Source organism: Vulpes vulpes, chromosome 15 (assembly GCF_048418805.1).
Source record: "Vulpes vulpes isolate BD-2025 chromosome 15, VulVul3, whole genome shotgun sequence".
Taxonomy (NCBI): Eukaryota; Metazoa; Chordata; class Mammalia; order Carnivora; family Canidae; genus Vulpes; species Vulpes vulpes.
In genome coordinates, this window is record NC_132794.1 from 33,672,914 (window position 1) to 33,690,763 (window position 17,850).

Sequence of the window (17,850 nt, forward strand, 5' to 3'; positions counted from 1 at the left end):
TCATTTAAGTGAAGAGCTATGCTTAGTAGTATTTTTAAATAAAGTCATCAAGAAGTCATAGGAATTGTAATTAAACTAATAAATTACAGCAACATAGCATAATGGTTAAGGGCATAACCTTTACAGCCAGACTTCCTGGGTTTCAATCCCAGCTCTACCCACTATGAGCTATCAGCTAGCTAGGGGACATTGAGCAAGCGATATAATCTCTTAGTGCCTCTCTCTCCTCATCTGAAAAATGGGAATAATGATAACAGGACATTCTTGATAGGGCTGCACTGAGAACTAAATGAATTAATATTTATAATGTGTTTAAAATACTACCTGGGACATAGTAAGTTCTATAAAATAAACAAAGGAATCTTTTTACAAAGAAACAAACATATTTATAGCCTAGCTTAGCCTATAAATTCTGTATACTCAATCATTGCATATATCAAATTATGAAAGAATTATTTTATATACTAAATTCTTAAAAGAAGGAAGAGGAGAAATGAAAAAAATCAACAGGTCTATGAGATTTTTTTCTTGTGCTTGTCTCTGAAGGTGACCTTTTGGGGAAAACGTATGTTATTTGTTCTCTGAGCTGTGTATGATTAGTTTCTTCATCATACACAGACAAATTAGAAAGGCTGCTGTGGTGCCCAGAAGTCATCCGTTAAACAAAGTCAAAATTAATGATAAAATTGAGTTCCCTTTGTGTTTGATTTTCATCTATCTGCACTCAATTATAAACGAGCTACCAAAGAACGCTACCCATTAGCTGTTAATTCATAATGACTTCAGAAAGCAATCCCTATACAGCCAGTGATATCTCACTAACAGCCTCTTACTCTGCAGGGCTTTAGCTTGAAAACGAAAGGGGAAACAAAACTATACTCCAAGCTGCTCCTCATCCTGCCATGGAAAATTCTAATGCTTAATATAAAGCTATAATAAGATTGCATCTATATATCTAAAAAAGACCTGAACCATTTTTTTCTTTCATCATAATTGATTGTAGCTTAAACAAAATAGACCTAGATATAGTAACAGTGCATCTCACATTTCTATTTCATTGTGTCAAAAGTAAGTATTCCTCAAGGTTAGAGAAAGTTTTCAGTGAGGAAAATGTCTAAAACAGAGATGATATGTGTCTCACCTGGAGAGAAATAACATACAATTATTAATTTGGGATAGGATAAGAGTGACATCATCCCATAATTGGACTTGTCTCTTTTCACAATACTCATCTAAATATTCTGACCTCTGGCACATCCTGTAGTAAATCCATTTTGTGGTCTCCTAACTGACTGGTTCTGAACTATAAAGAAAAATATTTAGGCCCCATTTATTTACTCATAGGTGATATAAAGAGATATTAAAATTTGGGTCTTGATTGGAAGTAAAATCAAGCCCTATTCACAGCTTTATATACTTTAATTTATATTCTGACTTTAAAATAGGAAAAAAGACTTATAATTAAATATATATGTATATATAATATAATATTTAAAAAGAAAATTAGAAAGAAAAATCAACAATTACAAGGCAAATAGTCAGAAGGCAAGAAGGGCTAGAGGGCAAGGAGGCAAGATAATGGTATAGGCTCTGGGACTGGATGGTTATTGCAAAGGTACATTTCACTTAATTTTAAGTTTTCTGACAGACAAGAGAAAAGGGGGAATAATCATGAGATAAAGATAAGGAGAATATTCAGGAGAAAGGCAAACTTTTTCTAATACTGAGCTGCCTAAACAATAACTCACAAGGATCTTTGTATTACCACAAAAAATGCTAAAGACTCATTAAAATTAGCTGTGATTTCCAGATTCTAATATTTGTTCACTTGTTTTTAACCCTGATACCTATAGGATTCTTATAAATAATAAATCTATAGGTCAAAGATGCCTAAGCTCAAAGAATATAAAGTTACTGACATACAACTTTATAAATCTATTTCAATTTCTGTATAATGTGCAAAAATATTTCCAACAGTGGCAAATGGACTTACCTGATGGTCTGTACCTGTTTCATCCATAAAGTTAATAAGCATTTATTAAGTACCTTTTATCAGACATTACTAGGTCCCAGTGACATAAAGATGACCAAGACATTGACCCTGTCCTCAAAAAGTTCACAGTCTAAAACTATATATCATCACAGTGAACAAGGAGGGAACAGGCTCCAGAAAGGTTCATGGCAGAAGGGGTAGGTGGGTTAACGGAAAGTAGAGTTTGGCATTATGGAAAACTTCACCAGAAATAAATAGCACATAAATTATATATCAAAGACTAGGAGTTTGTCAGACTATAACAGGGGAAGCCATTCCATGTATAAGGGATGTTGCCTTTGCATTTGCTGAAACATGATGCGAATAGCATTTGAGCAACTGCAAGTACTTCACTGTGGACCATATACTTGATTGTTATGAATTGAATGTTTGTGTCCCCCTCATCCCAAATTCATATATTGAAATCCTCCCTGCCCCCAATGTGATGGTATTAGAAGACAGAGAATATAGGAGGTAATGAAAGTATAGGAGTATTAAATGAGGTCAAGAGGGTAGAGCTCTCATGAATGGGATTAGCATTATTATAAGAGTTCAAGAGCTTGTTTCCTCTCTCTGCTGTCCACCATATGAGAAGTTGCCAATGTGAAGCTGACAGTCTGTAACCCAAGAGGGCGCCCTCACCAGAACTCTACTATGTTAGATTAGCATCCTAATCTCAGAACTTTGAGACCTCATCTATAATACTTTGTTACAGCAGCCCCAATGGACTGAGGCAAGGATAAAGGCAAAGCTGGAGGTCCAGAGGTCAGGGTATGGAGGGCTTGGTAGGTCAAGCTTGAGAGTACAGAATTTAAACTAGAGGCCAGTGTTTTTCAATTCTTTCAAAACAGAAAAATTATTTAAACATAATCATACATAGGAGCCCAATGTAAAATGGAAAAAGGATCTCCTTATTTCAAGAGAGTTCTGGGGACTCTGAAAACTTACCAGGTCAGATTCTTCATACACAATGTGAAAACCCTGGCTATAACCAAATTAGAGGTTGGGGGAGCTCATCACAAAGGGTTTAAACCAGAAGCATAACATGAGCAGATTTCAAATCTTAGAAAGATGACTATGGCTATAATATGAAAATGAACTGGGGTATTTCAGGAGTAGAATTTAGTGATTCATCACTTACATATAATATCCCAATGCTCAACACAAGTGCCCTTCTTAATCATCATCACACATTTAACCCATCCCCCTGCCTACCTTCCCTCCAGCAACCCTCAGTTTGTTATCTACAGTTATAAGAGTATCTTATAGTTTGCTTCTCTCTTCTTTTTCTCCCCTTCCCCTAGGTTCATCTAAACAACTTTGAATCTAGATGTTCATAATAAGTAAACTTTATCCTAGACAAAATGTAAAATATAGAAGATCTCAAGCCACTGCTGAAAGAATTTCTAGGGTAATGTGCATAAGAAAAGAAAGTGTTAACAAGTAAACTACAAAAACAATGATTTATGACAAGTTTGAGTTGGCAGGTGGTACACAGCAAAAGGATGTACTTCTTCCAAGAGCATAACTAGAAATGATCTTTCAGAAACTGCAGAAGATTGAGACCCTATCATAGACCTTGATACAGTAAAACTCATTTACGAATTTACGAAATATTGATGTAAATATATGGTTCAAATGATTTATATTGTTAAATGAGATTTAAGGGAGGATAAAAACCAACTAATGGGAAGTAAGGATATGGAAAGCACATGTACATGACAGTAGGTTCTTCTTCCCAAGAATCTCTACCATACAAGAGAAAAAGAACATTCAGGGTCCAGTAACAGTAGCTAACTTTGTCCACTGGAAATAAGATTATTTTTATATGCTTTAGAAGAGAGAGCATGAATTTTTGTGAGGAAAACCATGAAATCATTAAGGGTCAAAATCCTGGGGGGTGGGGGGAGAGGAGGAAAACATAGGTTAAAGAGTAATTCTTTATAAAGAATTATAAATTATTGAAGTTTTAAGAAATGAAGGACTTGAAAAAGGCAGAATTAAAGAAAAAAAGCAAAAAAAAAAAGTTTAGCAATTATGTTGTCTGGCACATTTTCAGACTATAATTTCCTCAAAGAGATGCATTATTATTTTTTTTCTTAGTCTCCTGGTACATGATATCCTCATAAGTCAAATTGGCCACTGTCTCCTACCTAGAATTGTTAATTCCTGTTCAATCTTGCTTGACTTTATATTCTTTCATTCCCTAATTGACCCTTGACAACCTATTAATCTACATCTATTAACTCCCACAACACAAAGCTTAAAAAGTATCTTCCTATAATCATTCCCTAACTATTAAACCTGTGACCTTTATTCTTCTCCATCTGTCCACTTGCCCAAGAATCTATTTCTAATTCCTTGTTCTTTCTCCCTGTTATCTTCTCTCTTGGGTTCCTTTATGGCCCCATCAATATTTAGCCCAAAGTGAAGAGAAATAAATCACTGACAAATAAAAAAAGAAACCCCCCCCTCCACGTATTCCATTTACTTATTCCTCTTTTTCTGTCAAAACTTCCTCAAGAAATATATGCTTCTTCCTATACCTTCCTCCCAGCCACAGATTGCCCAAGCAACTCATTTGTTTATGGGAAGTTTTCTCCCAACAGACAATCAATACAAAGTGCAGGCATTTTATCATTTATCTTTTCACATACATCTGGGAAAACAGTACAATACATCAAGTGTAGAAAACATCAAATTAAATATATGTTAACTGAGATATTAAGAAAGAAAAAGCAAAATTTGATGAAGAAATTAATGTGGAGCAAACTTAAAGTAGGAAAAAAACACTCCCACTTTTATTATATTTTATTTATTTTTTTGTCTGTATTTTTTATTGGAGTTTGATTTGCCAACATATAGCATATCACCCAGTGCTCATCCCATCAAGTACCCCCCTTAGTGCCCATCACTGAGTCACCCCAACACCCTGCTCACCTCCCTTTCCACTACCCCTTGTTCGTTTCCCAGAGTTAGGAGTCTCTCGTGTTCTGTCACCTTCACTGATATTTCCCACTCATTTTTTCTCCTTTCCCCTTTAATTCCTTTTTTTTAATATTCCCCAAATGAATGAGGCCATATAATGTTTGTCCTTCTCTGACTAACTTACTTCACTCAGCATAATACCCTCTGGTTCCATCCACGTTGAAGCAAATGGTGGGTATTTGTCGTTTCTAATGGCTGAGTAATATTCCATTGTATACATAAACCACATCTTCTTTATCCATTCATCTTTCGATGGACGCTGAGGTTCCTTCCACAGTTTGGCTATTGTGGACATTGCTGCTAGAAACATCAGGGTGCAGGCGTCCTGGCGTTTCATTGCCTCTGTATCTTTGGGGTAAATCCCCACAGTGCAATTGCTGGGTCGTAGGGCAGGTCTATTTTTAACTCTTTGAGGAACCTCCACACAGTTTTCCAGAGTGGCTGCACCAGTTCACATTCCCACCAACAGTGTAAGAGGGTTCCCTTTTCTCCGCATCTCTCCAACATTTGTGGTTTCCTGCCTTGTTAATTTTCCCCATTCTCACTGGTGTGAGGTGGTATCTCATTGTGGTTTTGATTTGTATTTCCCTGATGGCCAGTGATGCAGAGCATTTTCTCATGTGCCTGTTGGCCATGTCCATGTCTTCCTCTGTGAGATTTCTGCTCATGTCTTTTGCCCATTTCATGATTGGATTGTCTGTTTCTTCGGTGTTGAGTTTAATAAGTTCTTTATGGATCTTGGATACTAGCCCTCTGATATGTCATTTGCAAATATCTTCTCCCATTCTGTAGGTTGTCTTTTAGTTTTGTTGACTGTTTCTTTTGCTGTGGAAAAAGAAAACATTTATCTTGATGAAGTCCCAATAGTTCATTTTTGCTTTTGTTTCTTTTGGCTTCGTGGATGTATCTTGCAAGGAGTTACTGTGGCTGAGTTCAAAAAGGGTGTTGTTGTCTGTGTTCTCCTCTAGGATTTTGATGGATTCTAGTCTCACATTTAGATCTTTCATCCATTTTGAGTTTATCTTTGTGTACGGTGTAAGAGAGTGGTCTAGTTTCATTCTTCTGCACGTGGCTGTCCAATTTTGATGATTTGTTCAAATATGCTTTCTGGTCCTCTGTCCCTTTCAGCGTCCTCTGGAACCCCAATTAAACATAGATTTTTTCCTTCTGAGGCTATCATTTATTTCCCTTAACCTTTCCTCATGGTCTTTTCATTTTTTTTCTCTTTTTTCCTCAGCTTTCTTCCTTGCCATCAACTTGTCTTCTGTGTCATTCACTCTTTCTTCTACCTCATTTTTTTTTTTTTTTCTTCTACCTCATTATCCCTCGTCCTTAGGACCTCCAGTTTGGATTGCATCTCATTTAATTGATGTTTAATTTCAGCCTGATTAGATCTAAATTCTGCAGTCATGAAGTCTCTTAAATCCTTTATGCTTTTTTCCAAAGCCACCAGTAGCTTTATAATTGTGCTTCTGAATTGGCTTTCTGACATCGAATGGTAATCCAAATTCTGTAACTCTGTGGCAGAGAGTACTGTTTCTGATTCTTTCTTTTGGAGTGAGTTCTTTTTTCTAGTCATTTTGCTCAGTGCAGAGTGGATAAAAACAAGTTGTACTTGTTTGAAGCATAAACTCTTCTCTCTGTAGTGTTCCAGCTGTTCTCTCTTTAAGTCTCAGGTCGAATTTGTGGTTTCTCAGGATGATTTGAAGTTATCTAGGTAAATTGGTGGGGACAGGTGACTTGGGGACCCTCCTCCTCCTCCATCTTGCCCTGCCCCCCCACTCCCACTTTCTACCTCACCCATCCTCTCTAGGCAAAAAGAGTTACTCTTTAGACTGGCAAATAGACTCCTTTGGAAATTTAGATATTTATCTTGTGTTTTCTACTAACATTTTAAAGAACTTCAGAAAAAAAGTAAAGGAAAATGAATCAATTAACAAACCTTTATTTGTATCTACAGAGGAGGACCATTTCCTGATATGCTATTTAGGTTTATTAACATTCATAATGTATTTTGGAAACACAAAGAATTACAATCTCTGTGGTAAGGGAAGGAGCATCTAAATCTAACTATGCATTCTCTCACAAATTAGATGTTTCAGGGTCTTAAAGGTTGATTAAGTTGAACACAGTAACAAATGAAGTGAGTAGAGGATTTTCTGTGGTCATAAAGAAGAAGATCTTTATCACATATAATAATATGTAAAGATATCACAAGCAAGAAATAATCAGTTTGGACAAATCTTATAATCACAGCATATGATAAGAATACAATGACCTAACTGAGGTGTCAGAACTATAAAATATTCTTCTATCCAGTAGATGTGCTTTGCTTCTCTTTCCATTTAAAGGGGGTTTAGAAATGTGAATTTAAAATGACAAGCCTAGGGCAGCACGGATGGCTCAGCGGTTTAGCACCACCTTCAGCCCAGGGCCTGATACTGGATCGAGTCCCACGTCAGGCTCCCTGCATGGAGCCTGCTTATTCCTCTGCTTGTCTCTCTGCCTCTCTCTCTCTCTCTCTCTCTCTCTCTCTCCCTCTCTGTCTCTGTGTGTGTGTGTGTGTGTGTGTGTGTCTGTGTGTCTGTGTGTGTCTCTCATGAATAAATAAAATCTTAAAAAAAATAAATAAATAAAATGACAAGCCTAACAAATGCCTGTTGAAATTAACAGCAAAGCAATACAAACAGTATTAACAGAAAAGGAGGCAAAGAGAACAGAAATTCCAACAAATTTTTGGAAGTCAGAAAGTAGTTAAAGGGGGAAGGAACTAAGGCAAAAATTAAAACTGGATACTGCAGAGGCAAAACCTGAAGAGAACTGGTCAATCTGCTTCATACCACCAGGAAGCGGCTCGGCATCCATAAGCTCCTAATACTACCATGGAAGAAGGAAAGATGCTGTGTTAAACGAGGGGACTGTGGGCTCTGGAATGCACCTTCTACCTAACCTATATAGACAAGCATATATACCTCCAGAAAACCACCTCTTACCCCTCAAACAGATGAGCAGAGGTTCATGATCTTAAAAACAATGAACTAGGAAGGCTCCAGAGACAATGAGTACAGATGACAGAGGTGAGTCACATGATTGAAAGTAGGAGGATTACGTGTCTTAGTGTCAGCTTTCAAGGTGGAACCCTCCTCCAACTTTCACTGTCCTTATCCAGGAATGCCAACAGCCAGGTATAAAGTCCTCCAGTTCAACACCCCTTCCACCTGCCCCTATAGGGACCTGGAAGATTCATCTGCAAAGATCTCAGAGGGCAGCGCGGGTGGCTCAGCAGGTTGGCGCCACCTTCAGCCCAGGGCATGATCCTGAAGTCTCGGGATTGAGTCCCACACCAGGCTCCCTGCCTGGAGCCTGCTTCTCCCTCTGCCTGTGCCTCTGCCTCTCTCTCTCTCTCTCTCTGTGTCTCTCATGAATAAATAAATAAAATCCTTAAAAAACAAAAACAGGAAAACAAAAAAGAAAGATCTCAGAGAAAAATCTGCATTTATTGTTGTCAATTTAAAGGCTGGCTCATTTTCTGACTGCTCCACAGTGAAGTACACCAGGAATAAAACCCTGTTTATGTGCATAAATTTTCAAATGTTTTTTCCTACCTCATTCTAAAATATGACCATATAGCCATGGATTACCAGGTATTTGAAAATAGCATGCAAAATGAAAGAGACTAAAAGAAACACGGGAATAAAATTTGAAAAAAAAAAAAAGAGTAGCAGGCTAGGGAATAAGAACCAAATTTAGGAAAAGAAAGTATCTATAATAATTTTCAAAAAATAGAATTATCTGGCATTTAACATGACAGAATCCAGGCAAAAGGAAGAACAAAGGCATGTTATTAGAAATCTTTAAAAGTATGATTATTAAAATGAAAGTAGTTAGAAGATAAAGTAATTTCTTTGAGTGGAAAAAAAGAGTCCAAATAATGGGCAACTTGAAAGAAAAAGATAAGAAAACAAGAGATTCAATATCCAAATAATTAGAAATTCCTGAAACAGTGAACAAAGAATGTGGGGACAAGAAAACTGGCATAAAAATAACACAAGAAAATATTCCAGAAATGAAGGATAGAACCTTAGATTTGTCTTCTTCTCCCCCCCACCCCACCTCCAAGGATTTTAGGAGCTATATGCTAGGAACTGGGACAAAGACCAAATATGTTTGTCTCATTGTATCAGAGAAATAATTCACAGAATGTGACATTCACCCTTTTAAAGTATTCAGTGGTTTTTAGTATGGCTTACAAGGTTGCATGGTATGCAAACAACACCATGATCTAATTCCAGAACATTTCATCATATTAAAAGGAAACCATATACTCCTTAGCAGTCATTTCCCATCCCCTCCTAGCTCTTGGCAACCACTAATCTACTTTCTGTCTCTATGGATTAGCCTATTCTGGATGCTCATAAAAATAAGACCATACAAAATCCGACTATTGTGACTGGCTTCTTTCACTAAGCATAGGGTTTTCAAGGTTCATTCATAATTTATCATGTATCAGTACTCCATGTGTTTATATGGCTGAATGATACTCCACTGTATGGGTTTCCCATATTTTGTTTGTAGAGAAGTTGACTGACATTTGGGCTATTTCTACTTTTTGGCTCTTTTGAATAATGCTGCTATAAGCATTCATGTACAAATGAGAATTTATGTTCTTAACCAAATATTCAGAGAGTAATTTTTTAACATGTCATATCCCTGCCCCAAACTACCCCATGGTAACCTGCTGCCTAGCAATCTCATTCCAGCTCTCAATTAGCAGTTTCACTTTACTTAACAAATCTGATATTTTACCTCCTAAAATCCAAACTTTGTCTACAAATTACTTATCTCCTTTCTATTCTCAGGGAAGGTCACTTCAATAGTCTCTTTCTCAGCACCCTGAAAATTGGGGGTAGTGGTTTTCACACAAAAAAGTAAAGACAAATATGGTATAAAGTGATTTGCTCAATCTATGACTCCTGTTTTATTTCCTCTGTATCACTTTTTTTCTTTCTTTTCTCTGGCAATTTTAGCCTAAAGGACATTGCTGAAGGACACTGTAACATAATGGTTAAGAGTGCGGACTTTGCTGTCAGATAAGCCTGAATTTAAGTCCAGGGATAAGTGTAGGTCACATACAAAAATATATAATAACAATACCTTCTCTTATGGTATTACCATGAGGAGAAAAATTAACTATGAATGTAAAGCAATCTCTGGTGTTTTTCATTGTGTCTCATCTAAGAAAATTGCAAATGTAGGTATCGGGTTCTATGTTCCTTTTCTACTTATTGATTGTGTAACATCTCCATATAACTAGAAAAGCAAAATGGTCTGGTCTGAATTGTGCTCACCTTCAAACTTATATGTCAGAGCCCTAACCCTATACTGTGATAGTGTTGAAAGATGGATCATTTGGGAGATAATTAGATTTAAATGAGGTCATGGCATGGGGGTCCTGATGATGGAATTAGAGCCATGTGAGGACACAGCAAGAAGACAGTCATATGCAAGCCAGGAAAGGAGCTTTTACCAGAACCCAACCATGCTGACTAGTAGTCTCAAATTCCCTGCCCCTAGAACTGTGAGAAAATTCCTGATATGTAAGCCACACAGTGTGTGATATTTTGTTATAGCATCCTAGGCTGACTAACAAACAAATTCACTGAAAATACCAAAGGTCTAGTATCAAGAAACCTGTTGTGGGACGCTTGAGTGGCTCAGTGGTTGAACGTCTGCCTTTGGCTCAGGGCATGATCCCAGGGTCCTGGGATTGAGTTCCACTCCCTGCAGGGAGCCTGCTTCTCTCTCTGCTTATGTATCTGCCTCTCTCTCTCTCTCTCTCTCTCTCTCTCACTCTCTCTGTCTCTCACAAATAAATAAATAAAATGTTAACAAAAAAAAAAAAAGAAAGAAAAAAAGAAAGAAAAGAAACCTCTGTTGTAGTCCAGTTTTGTTACTGATTGGCAAGGAAAAGTCAAAATATACAAACATCCTAGACACTAAAAAGAAGACAATTCTCCTTATTGGCAGTCATTTGAGTATTAATCAGAATGAGAAAAGAAAAAAAAAAAGAGCATCAGAAAGAAAAGAAAAAAATTTTCAGTTTGCCTCCAACCCACCTTCCACGTTTACTTTCCCTGACCTCTTACTTTTTCTTACTGAGGTTTCACGACCTCCTCCTGAGCTACATTTTACTGGTTAGGACAGAATCACTTCACAGCCAGCTCTGCCCAGGATACCAACCCATGTGGACCATATTCCTCAGAAAACTGGCTTCTCTTTGGGTTTGGCCAACGTGCAGTCCCAGTAAAAGATCAGAGAGAGGGAGAGGAAGGAGAGAAGAGACTACTTGTTTCTTTATTCCCCTGACTCCTTCCCTGCAAGGTTGCCACAAATTAACTGTGTGTGTGCGCTCTCAGCAGAGCTCAGGGCTTCTTTCAAGATGGCCAGCTCTCTCTCCCTGTAGTTCTAGTACTTGATTCCTTGTTCCCCGTGGCCTGGGCACGGTAACAATTTGGGTGCTACTAAGCCCCCTGACCCACCCTCCCTTGAACTTTTGAGTGGATCCCCTGGATACTCAACTTTGAAAATAGCCTCTGGAAAAGCAAACAAATAAACAGACAAAAAACATTATTCAAACTGCCCTATTTCTGTGTGTGTGCTATATGCTTCCTGTTGGGACATCAATCAATACACATATTTTTATTCATAAAGTACTTCTTCCCTCTAATTCAGGGGCCTGAATGTTGCTGCCCCTCTGTTAGTTCCCCAAGGCAGAAGAAATAAACTGTTCGCTAATATTTTGCTCTAACAGCACTTTATTTTAAAAGTACACACAGCCCACATATATATCACAATTCAGTACAAGCATCACATATCAAGGACAGCAGCTGACATACAGCAGTCAATAATCATGTTAAATTTCTATGAAACAACTTGAGAAGTTTTTTTTCAATGTAACAATGCTATTAAAGATTTATATTTTGAAATAGTGAACAACAACAATAAAAATACCTTTAGGTATATTAGTTTGGCTAAGTATCCTGGAAGAAAAAGTACTGAAGACATGAATAACATATGTCTCATTTTCCTTCAGGAATGTAGTCTTCTTTCTTTATATTTCTATAGTCTTGAATATTTAATTTGCCTTACTATATAAATTTTTTTAAATGTTTTTTATTTGGTAAACTCATAAACATACAAAGAAGTCATTTACATGGCCACATAAACAGTTAGGTATTTTCTTCCAAAGTATTCAATTGAAAAATGTTTTACAGAGAAAACAAAGCTATTATCTCAATGGTAGGTAACATTTCTTTGTTAGCGGTTACCAGACAATTCATAAGAGAAATATCCTCAAGTGAGTTATAAAGGTCAATCCCTTGTGAACTGAAATAAATTTTCAAGTTCAATTTTAAACAAGATTTTTAATTACCAAGATAGACTATCTAGGGATAACTTGAAATTGAAAAACCAAAACCTCAAGTTAGTTGATTTTTTTATAGAAAATTTAACTCCTCCCTCAAAGAAAATCTTATACATCATTTCCCATAAATGAAAAACTAATTATATCACCATATTAACAGCATCTGAATGTTTTCCTCAATATTTGAAAACATCTAAACACTCTGAATAATATTTTGGGCCTAAATTTCTAGTTAATTATCCTTCTGGAAACTTTTATTTTTTATTTTTTTCCTTCTGGAAACTTTTAGAGAATAATAATGAAGAATGATTACACAACAGTTTACTTGATACTTGTTGAACATTTGTTTATGTTAACCATAGATTTTCAAAGCCAAGTGAAAAGGTAAAAGCTACTTTTTTTAACATAGGATCATTTCATCTCATCTAAGTCAAATAAATTTTTAAAAGAAAGCATACTATAGTACATAATATAGTGTACAAAACATATTAATCTGGGCGGCTATAGCAAAATACCACAGACTGGGTGGTACAACCCAGCAAACCCAACACCCAACAAAAATCCAATTCTCAGAGTTCTGGAAATTGGAAGTTTGAGATCAGGGTACCAACCTAGTTATGTGAGGGCCCTCTTTAGGGTTACAGACTTTTATATCTTCACTAGATGTAAGGACTAGGGATCTCTCTGGACCCCTTTTTATAAGGGTATTAATCCTACAGAAAGCTACACCCTTATGACGTAAGTACCTCCAAATCCCCACCTTCTAGTATCATGACGTCAAACATCAGGATTTCAACATATGCTTTTTTGGGAGGATCCCAAACATTCAGACCACAGTACAAAGTATAAAAGATTTGGAGTTGGATGGGAGAGGCAAATGTTTACTATTTTTCCCTGTATCTATCAATAATCATTCCTTCCTGGTAATCAATTTTCCCCATGTATAAAAACAACTTGTCAAAATTAATTCAGTCACCATTTAACACAAGAAGTAGGTAAGGTGTCAGAGCTCATAAATTTTTCTAATTTAAAATGGCAAATTTAAAAAGGCAAAAAAATAAAAAGTTAGTAAATTCAGTTCTCCACACAACCTAAAGTGACAATGAAAGCAGTACTAATAAAAATTGCCTTGCCTCACAGTTTCCTAAAATCAGGCCACATAAACTATAGAAAAATCAAGCTCTTTGGCTTATTCTTTCAAAGACTGGGCCTAAAAATGGCTTTAATATTTAATAAATATTTCTTGAGTGCCTACTCTGTGCCAAACACTGCTCTAAGAATTGAGAATGGCTAATATTAAGAAACAAAACAGCATAGAGGCCCCTGCTCTCGTGGAGTTCATACTGACTTGGAAAGGGATTATTTACACTAAATGTAAATTCCTCTTATTGTATAACTGTAGCTGTTTTTTCTCCTTTTTCACTATAGATTAAGAACCTTGGCTGCCATCCCATGCCAAAATGTCTCTTTATTCCAGACTATATGTTCTTTTGGTAACCGTATTATGTATGGCAGTATTTCAGATATTTTCTGATATGCTTATAATTTCATGAATTGTTAAAAAACACCTGTAAAATAGACATACAAATACATTTTTATTTTACTTTAAGTAACTGAGTTAATAATGTTAAATAATAAATACCAATAAAAATAACAATTCGGTCACAGGATTTATCATGATAAATGCTTTGAATGCAACCATATGTCCAAAGAAGGGGAAAAAAAAGAGACATGGAAATATTATATAAATTCATGAGCATGGGATAAAATCAATTAAATGTTAAAGAATTTAGATAACCTTTTTTATAATCAAACGCCTGGAATCTGTAATCCAGGCTTTTGGACCCATCCTTCAAACCTCCCTTGAGGAGACATGACAGGCTGGCTGTGTGGGCTCTGTAAACCCTGGATACAAAAATTATGGTTAGCCAAAGAAGAGAATATGTGAAGGACAATGAGCCTGCCTCTGACAGACAGGCCCCCAAGCTAATCCAGGCAGGCATAATACAGGGGAACAGGAAAAACTAGAGCCTTGATGTTAAAGACCAGAAAAAAGAATAACCAAGAAAATCATGTCCCCAGAAGGCACAGATCTGCAACACACAGTATTACCTCCCCCATTCATGTGCTCATCACAGAATCAATTTTATAGGTAAATATTCTCTCCACATTTGTCGACTTGAAGACAGGTTTTCATTTTTCTACTAAAATTTCTGTTCTTCAAACTAGATTTCTGCAATCACTCAATCCCTCCTTACATCATGTTTCCAAAGTCAATAATAATACAATTAATAAGTTCAGGGCCTTACCAAATAAACAGCCCCAGTGTAACTCACTCTGTTGATGACATGTCTCTTAAGTTCTCATCTATTTAAACATTTAGACTGTTTCTCCCATAATTATCATGCATCAGTTTACAATCTAAAATTTTAAATCAAATTTTAAATGAAACAAAAAGAAAATATAAGTTCACATAAGAACAGGAGGGAAGAATGTACCTTTAATTTGGATCCATGAGGGACAAGTAGAGATTTATTCTGCTTTGGTGGGATATAGAGCTCCCACTTCCCATAATCCAGTTTTTTATATGGGTATGAAAATGGATTCCAATCATCTAAAAAAAAAAATTAGAAAAGATCAGTTAACAACAGCACGGTAGGACTAATATTTAATGAATTTCAAGCAAAGCGTAATATGCTGCCTACTTGTACAGAATCAAATTGCCTAAGATGTTAAGTTTTCTAGGGTGTTAGGCAACATACTCTACTAGCTACTTAGGAAAAAAAAGCAAGCTATTTTTTTTTTTTTATTTTTAAGAAATGTATTTGAAAGTTTGCCTTTTGCATCTTAAAATTAAAAATCGCAACATTTTCAACTGTCCTTCCAATTCTGTTAGTCCATCAATAAATAGAATGTAAAAGAAAATAATGGGTCCTCGTATAGAAAACACCATCAACAATGGAAGTTAATATGAAAAAACAATGTATTCTTGGTGATTAGAGAAGGCACATCTCAGGTTAGAAAAAAATTATGAAAAATAATTACAATCATATTACATTTATTCAAATCTACAGATGTAAGACAGAACTGAGTTAAAAAGCTAAAGAAATGGAGAAAAGCAAGAAAGGGAGGAGGTTACAAACTCTAGGGAGCAAAGGAAAAGTAGATCACAGATCCTGGAGGAAAGCCAAAATGAAGAATAACAGATCCATGCACATGTGAAAACAGAATCAGTAAGTAAAGGACATACCACTTAATAAGCGGTGCTATGACAATTGGCTATCCTTATGTAAAAAGAAAAAAAAAGAAAGGAAGAAAGAAATAATTTCTACCTAATACTATACCCAAGAATCATTTGAGCACAGACTGATGTTTAAATATGATAGGCAAAATTGCAAAATGTTTACGAGAAAATACAGGGAAATATGTATATAATCTCAGGTATAAAAAGTGTTTTTTTAAACAAGATACAAACATAAAAATTAGGAACAAGCCTGATAAATTTGAACAGTAAAATTATAAATTTATCTTCACAGATAGATGCATTAGAATCTAGAATCTATAGAATACATTTATAATGAATATATCAAGAAAGAATATCCAAAATATATGAAAAAATGTCTATAACTCAACGAGAAAAAGAAAACACACCAAAAGAAAAATGACAAAGACACCTGACAGAGGACAAATAAATGGCCAAGGAACATGTAATAATACTCAAGCTCACTTGTAATTAGGGAAACACAAATTAAAAGAACAGTGAGACTCCATTTACCACCCGTTGGATTAGCAAAATTTAAGAGTCTGAAAATATCAGGTAGTCAGCAAGGATATAAAATAACACGGTGACTGAGAGTATAAATTGGTAAAACAACTTGGCACTGTACAGAAAAGTGGAAGATACATTCACTCGAAAGTCCAACCATCCTCCCCCTAAGGTAACAGCCTGGAGAAATTCTGACAAATGTGCACAAGACAGCATTCACAAATGCTTGGTAAAGAACTTTTTGTAGGGATCCCTGGGTGGCGCAGCGGTTTGGCGCCTGCCTTTGGCCCAGGGCGTGATCCTGGAGACCCGGGATCAAATCCCATGTCGGGCTCCCGGTGCATGGAGCCTGCTTCTCCCTCTGCCTTTATCTCTGCCTTGTCTCTGCCTCTCTCTATATATATGACTATCATAAATAAATAATAAAAAAAATTAAAAAAAAAAAAAGAACTGTTTGTAATAGCAAAAGATGGAAGCCATCAAATTGTAAGTTAGACAAGTAAATACGTATACTGGTATAATTAAACAATGGAATGCTATAAGATAATATAGACTAAATGAAACAGAACAAATATATATGGGCAAATAGCTAAAGCATAAAAGTTAATTTTAAAAGGGTACAGAAGAATACCATTTATATGAAGTTGAAAAAATATGCAAAAGAGTATTATGTAACACTTATGGATATATATGCATATAGTAAAAATATCAAAAGAAAAGTGAGTATGTTAAACATCAAATTCTATGGGCAATCTCCACTGGGTAAAGGAAAATGAACACAGGAAGCTTCAATAATATCTGTAGTAGTTTATAACTTATGGGAGGTGGTGTATAGGGGTGCTTATTACATTATTTCCGATTTGTTTATACCTAAAATATTTCACTGTAATGCCATTCTTCTATAGTGCCATGATATTAGATTCTCAGCGGAGGAGGTAATAAAAGAATCCGGAAGCTTGTTGTATGCCATGATTTCCTTCTTTACACACCAACTCTTTCACTCCATCAGTTCCAAGGATCTTCACCCCCAGACAGTTTAAATATTGGGGACAGAGTGGGTGTAAGAAACAATATTTAAATAAAGACCTTCTAAACATTTCCCTACTCCTCATTATTACAACATTCTGAAAATGCTTAAGATTTATATTTAAAAACAGCTCAACAGGCTCCATGTTCCTAAATTCTCCTGCTCCTAAAATCTCAAATGTATCTGATCTACATAAGGTGTGACATTCCTTTACCAAAGCAAAGAATTCAGGGCATAATTAGAAAACAAAACAAAAAAAGCTTGAAATACAAATATCTAGGTACTGTAATACTTCATACATTTACTGAATTTCTTTTTAAGCTAGTCACTTAAGACAATTAATAAACTTAAGACAAGCTGGAAATCTTTTCCTGGTTAGTTAGATCTGAAAATAAAGGGTACAGTTCATTAGTTCATTCATTAAATATGAATTGAATGCTTAACAGGCCCTGCTCAATGCCAAACTCAAAATTAGTGTTCAGAATGACAGTCACATCGTCTCAAGAAAAAGTTAAACAGTACACCAAAATGAATAAATTTATAATTTTATAAATAATTATAAATTTTATAATTTGCAGATTCACTAAAAAGTCAACTATAAATAAGATTTTGTT

At 35.7% G+C, this 17,850-nt stretch overlaps 1 protein-coding gene across 5 annotated transcripts in view; it reads right to left on the bottom strand.

The window, feature by feature from the left end:
* The window catches only part of GBE1 (1,4-alpha-glucan branching enzyme 1), a 272,117-nt gene that overhangs the window by 176,790 nt on the left and 77,477 nt on the right, over nt 1–17,850 (bottom strand). For all 5 annotated transcript variants that reach the window (XR_011997302.1, XR_011997300.1, XR_011997299.1 and 2 more), the window contains exon 3: nt 14,942–15,057. Coding sequence is in view for 1 of the 5 variants with exons in the window: in XM_025995626.2 (XP_025851411.2) it covers nt 14,942–15,057 (116 nt within the window). In the remaining 4 variants the exon portion in view is untranslated. The remainder of the gene's footprint in view (nt 1–14,941; nt 15,058–17,850) is intronic.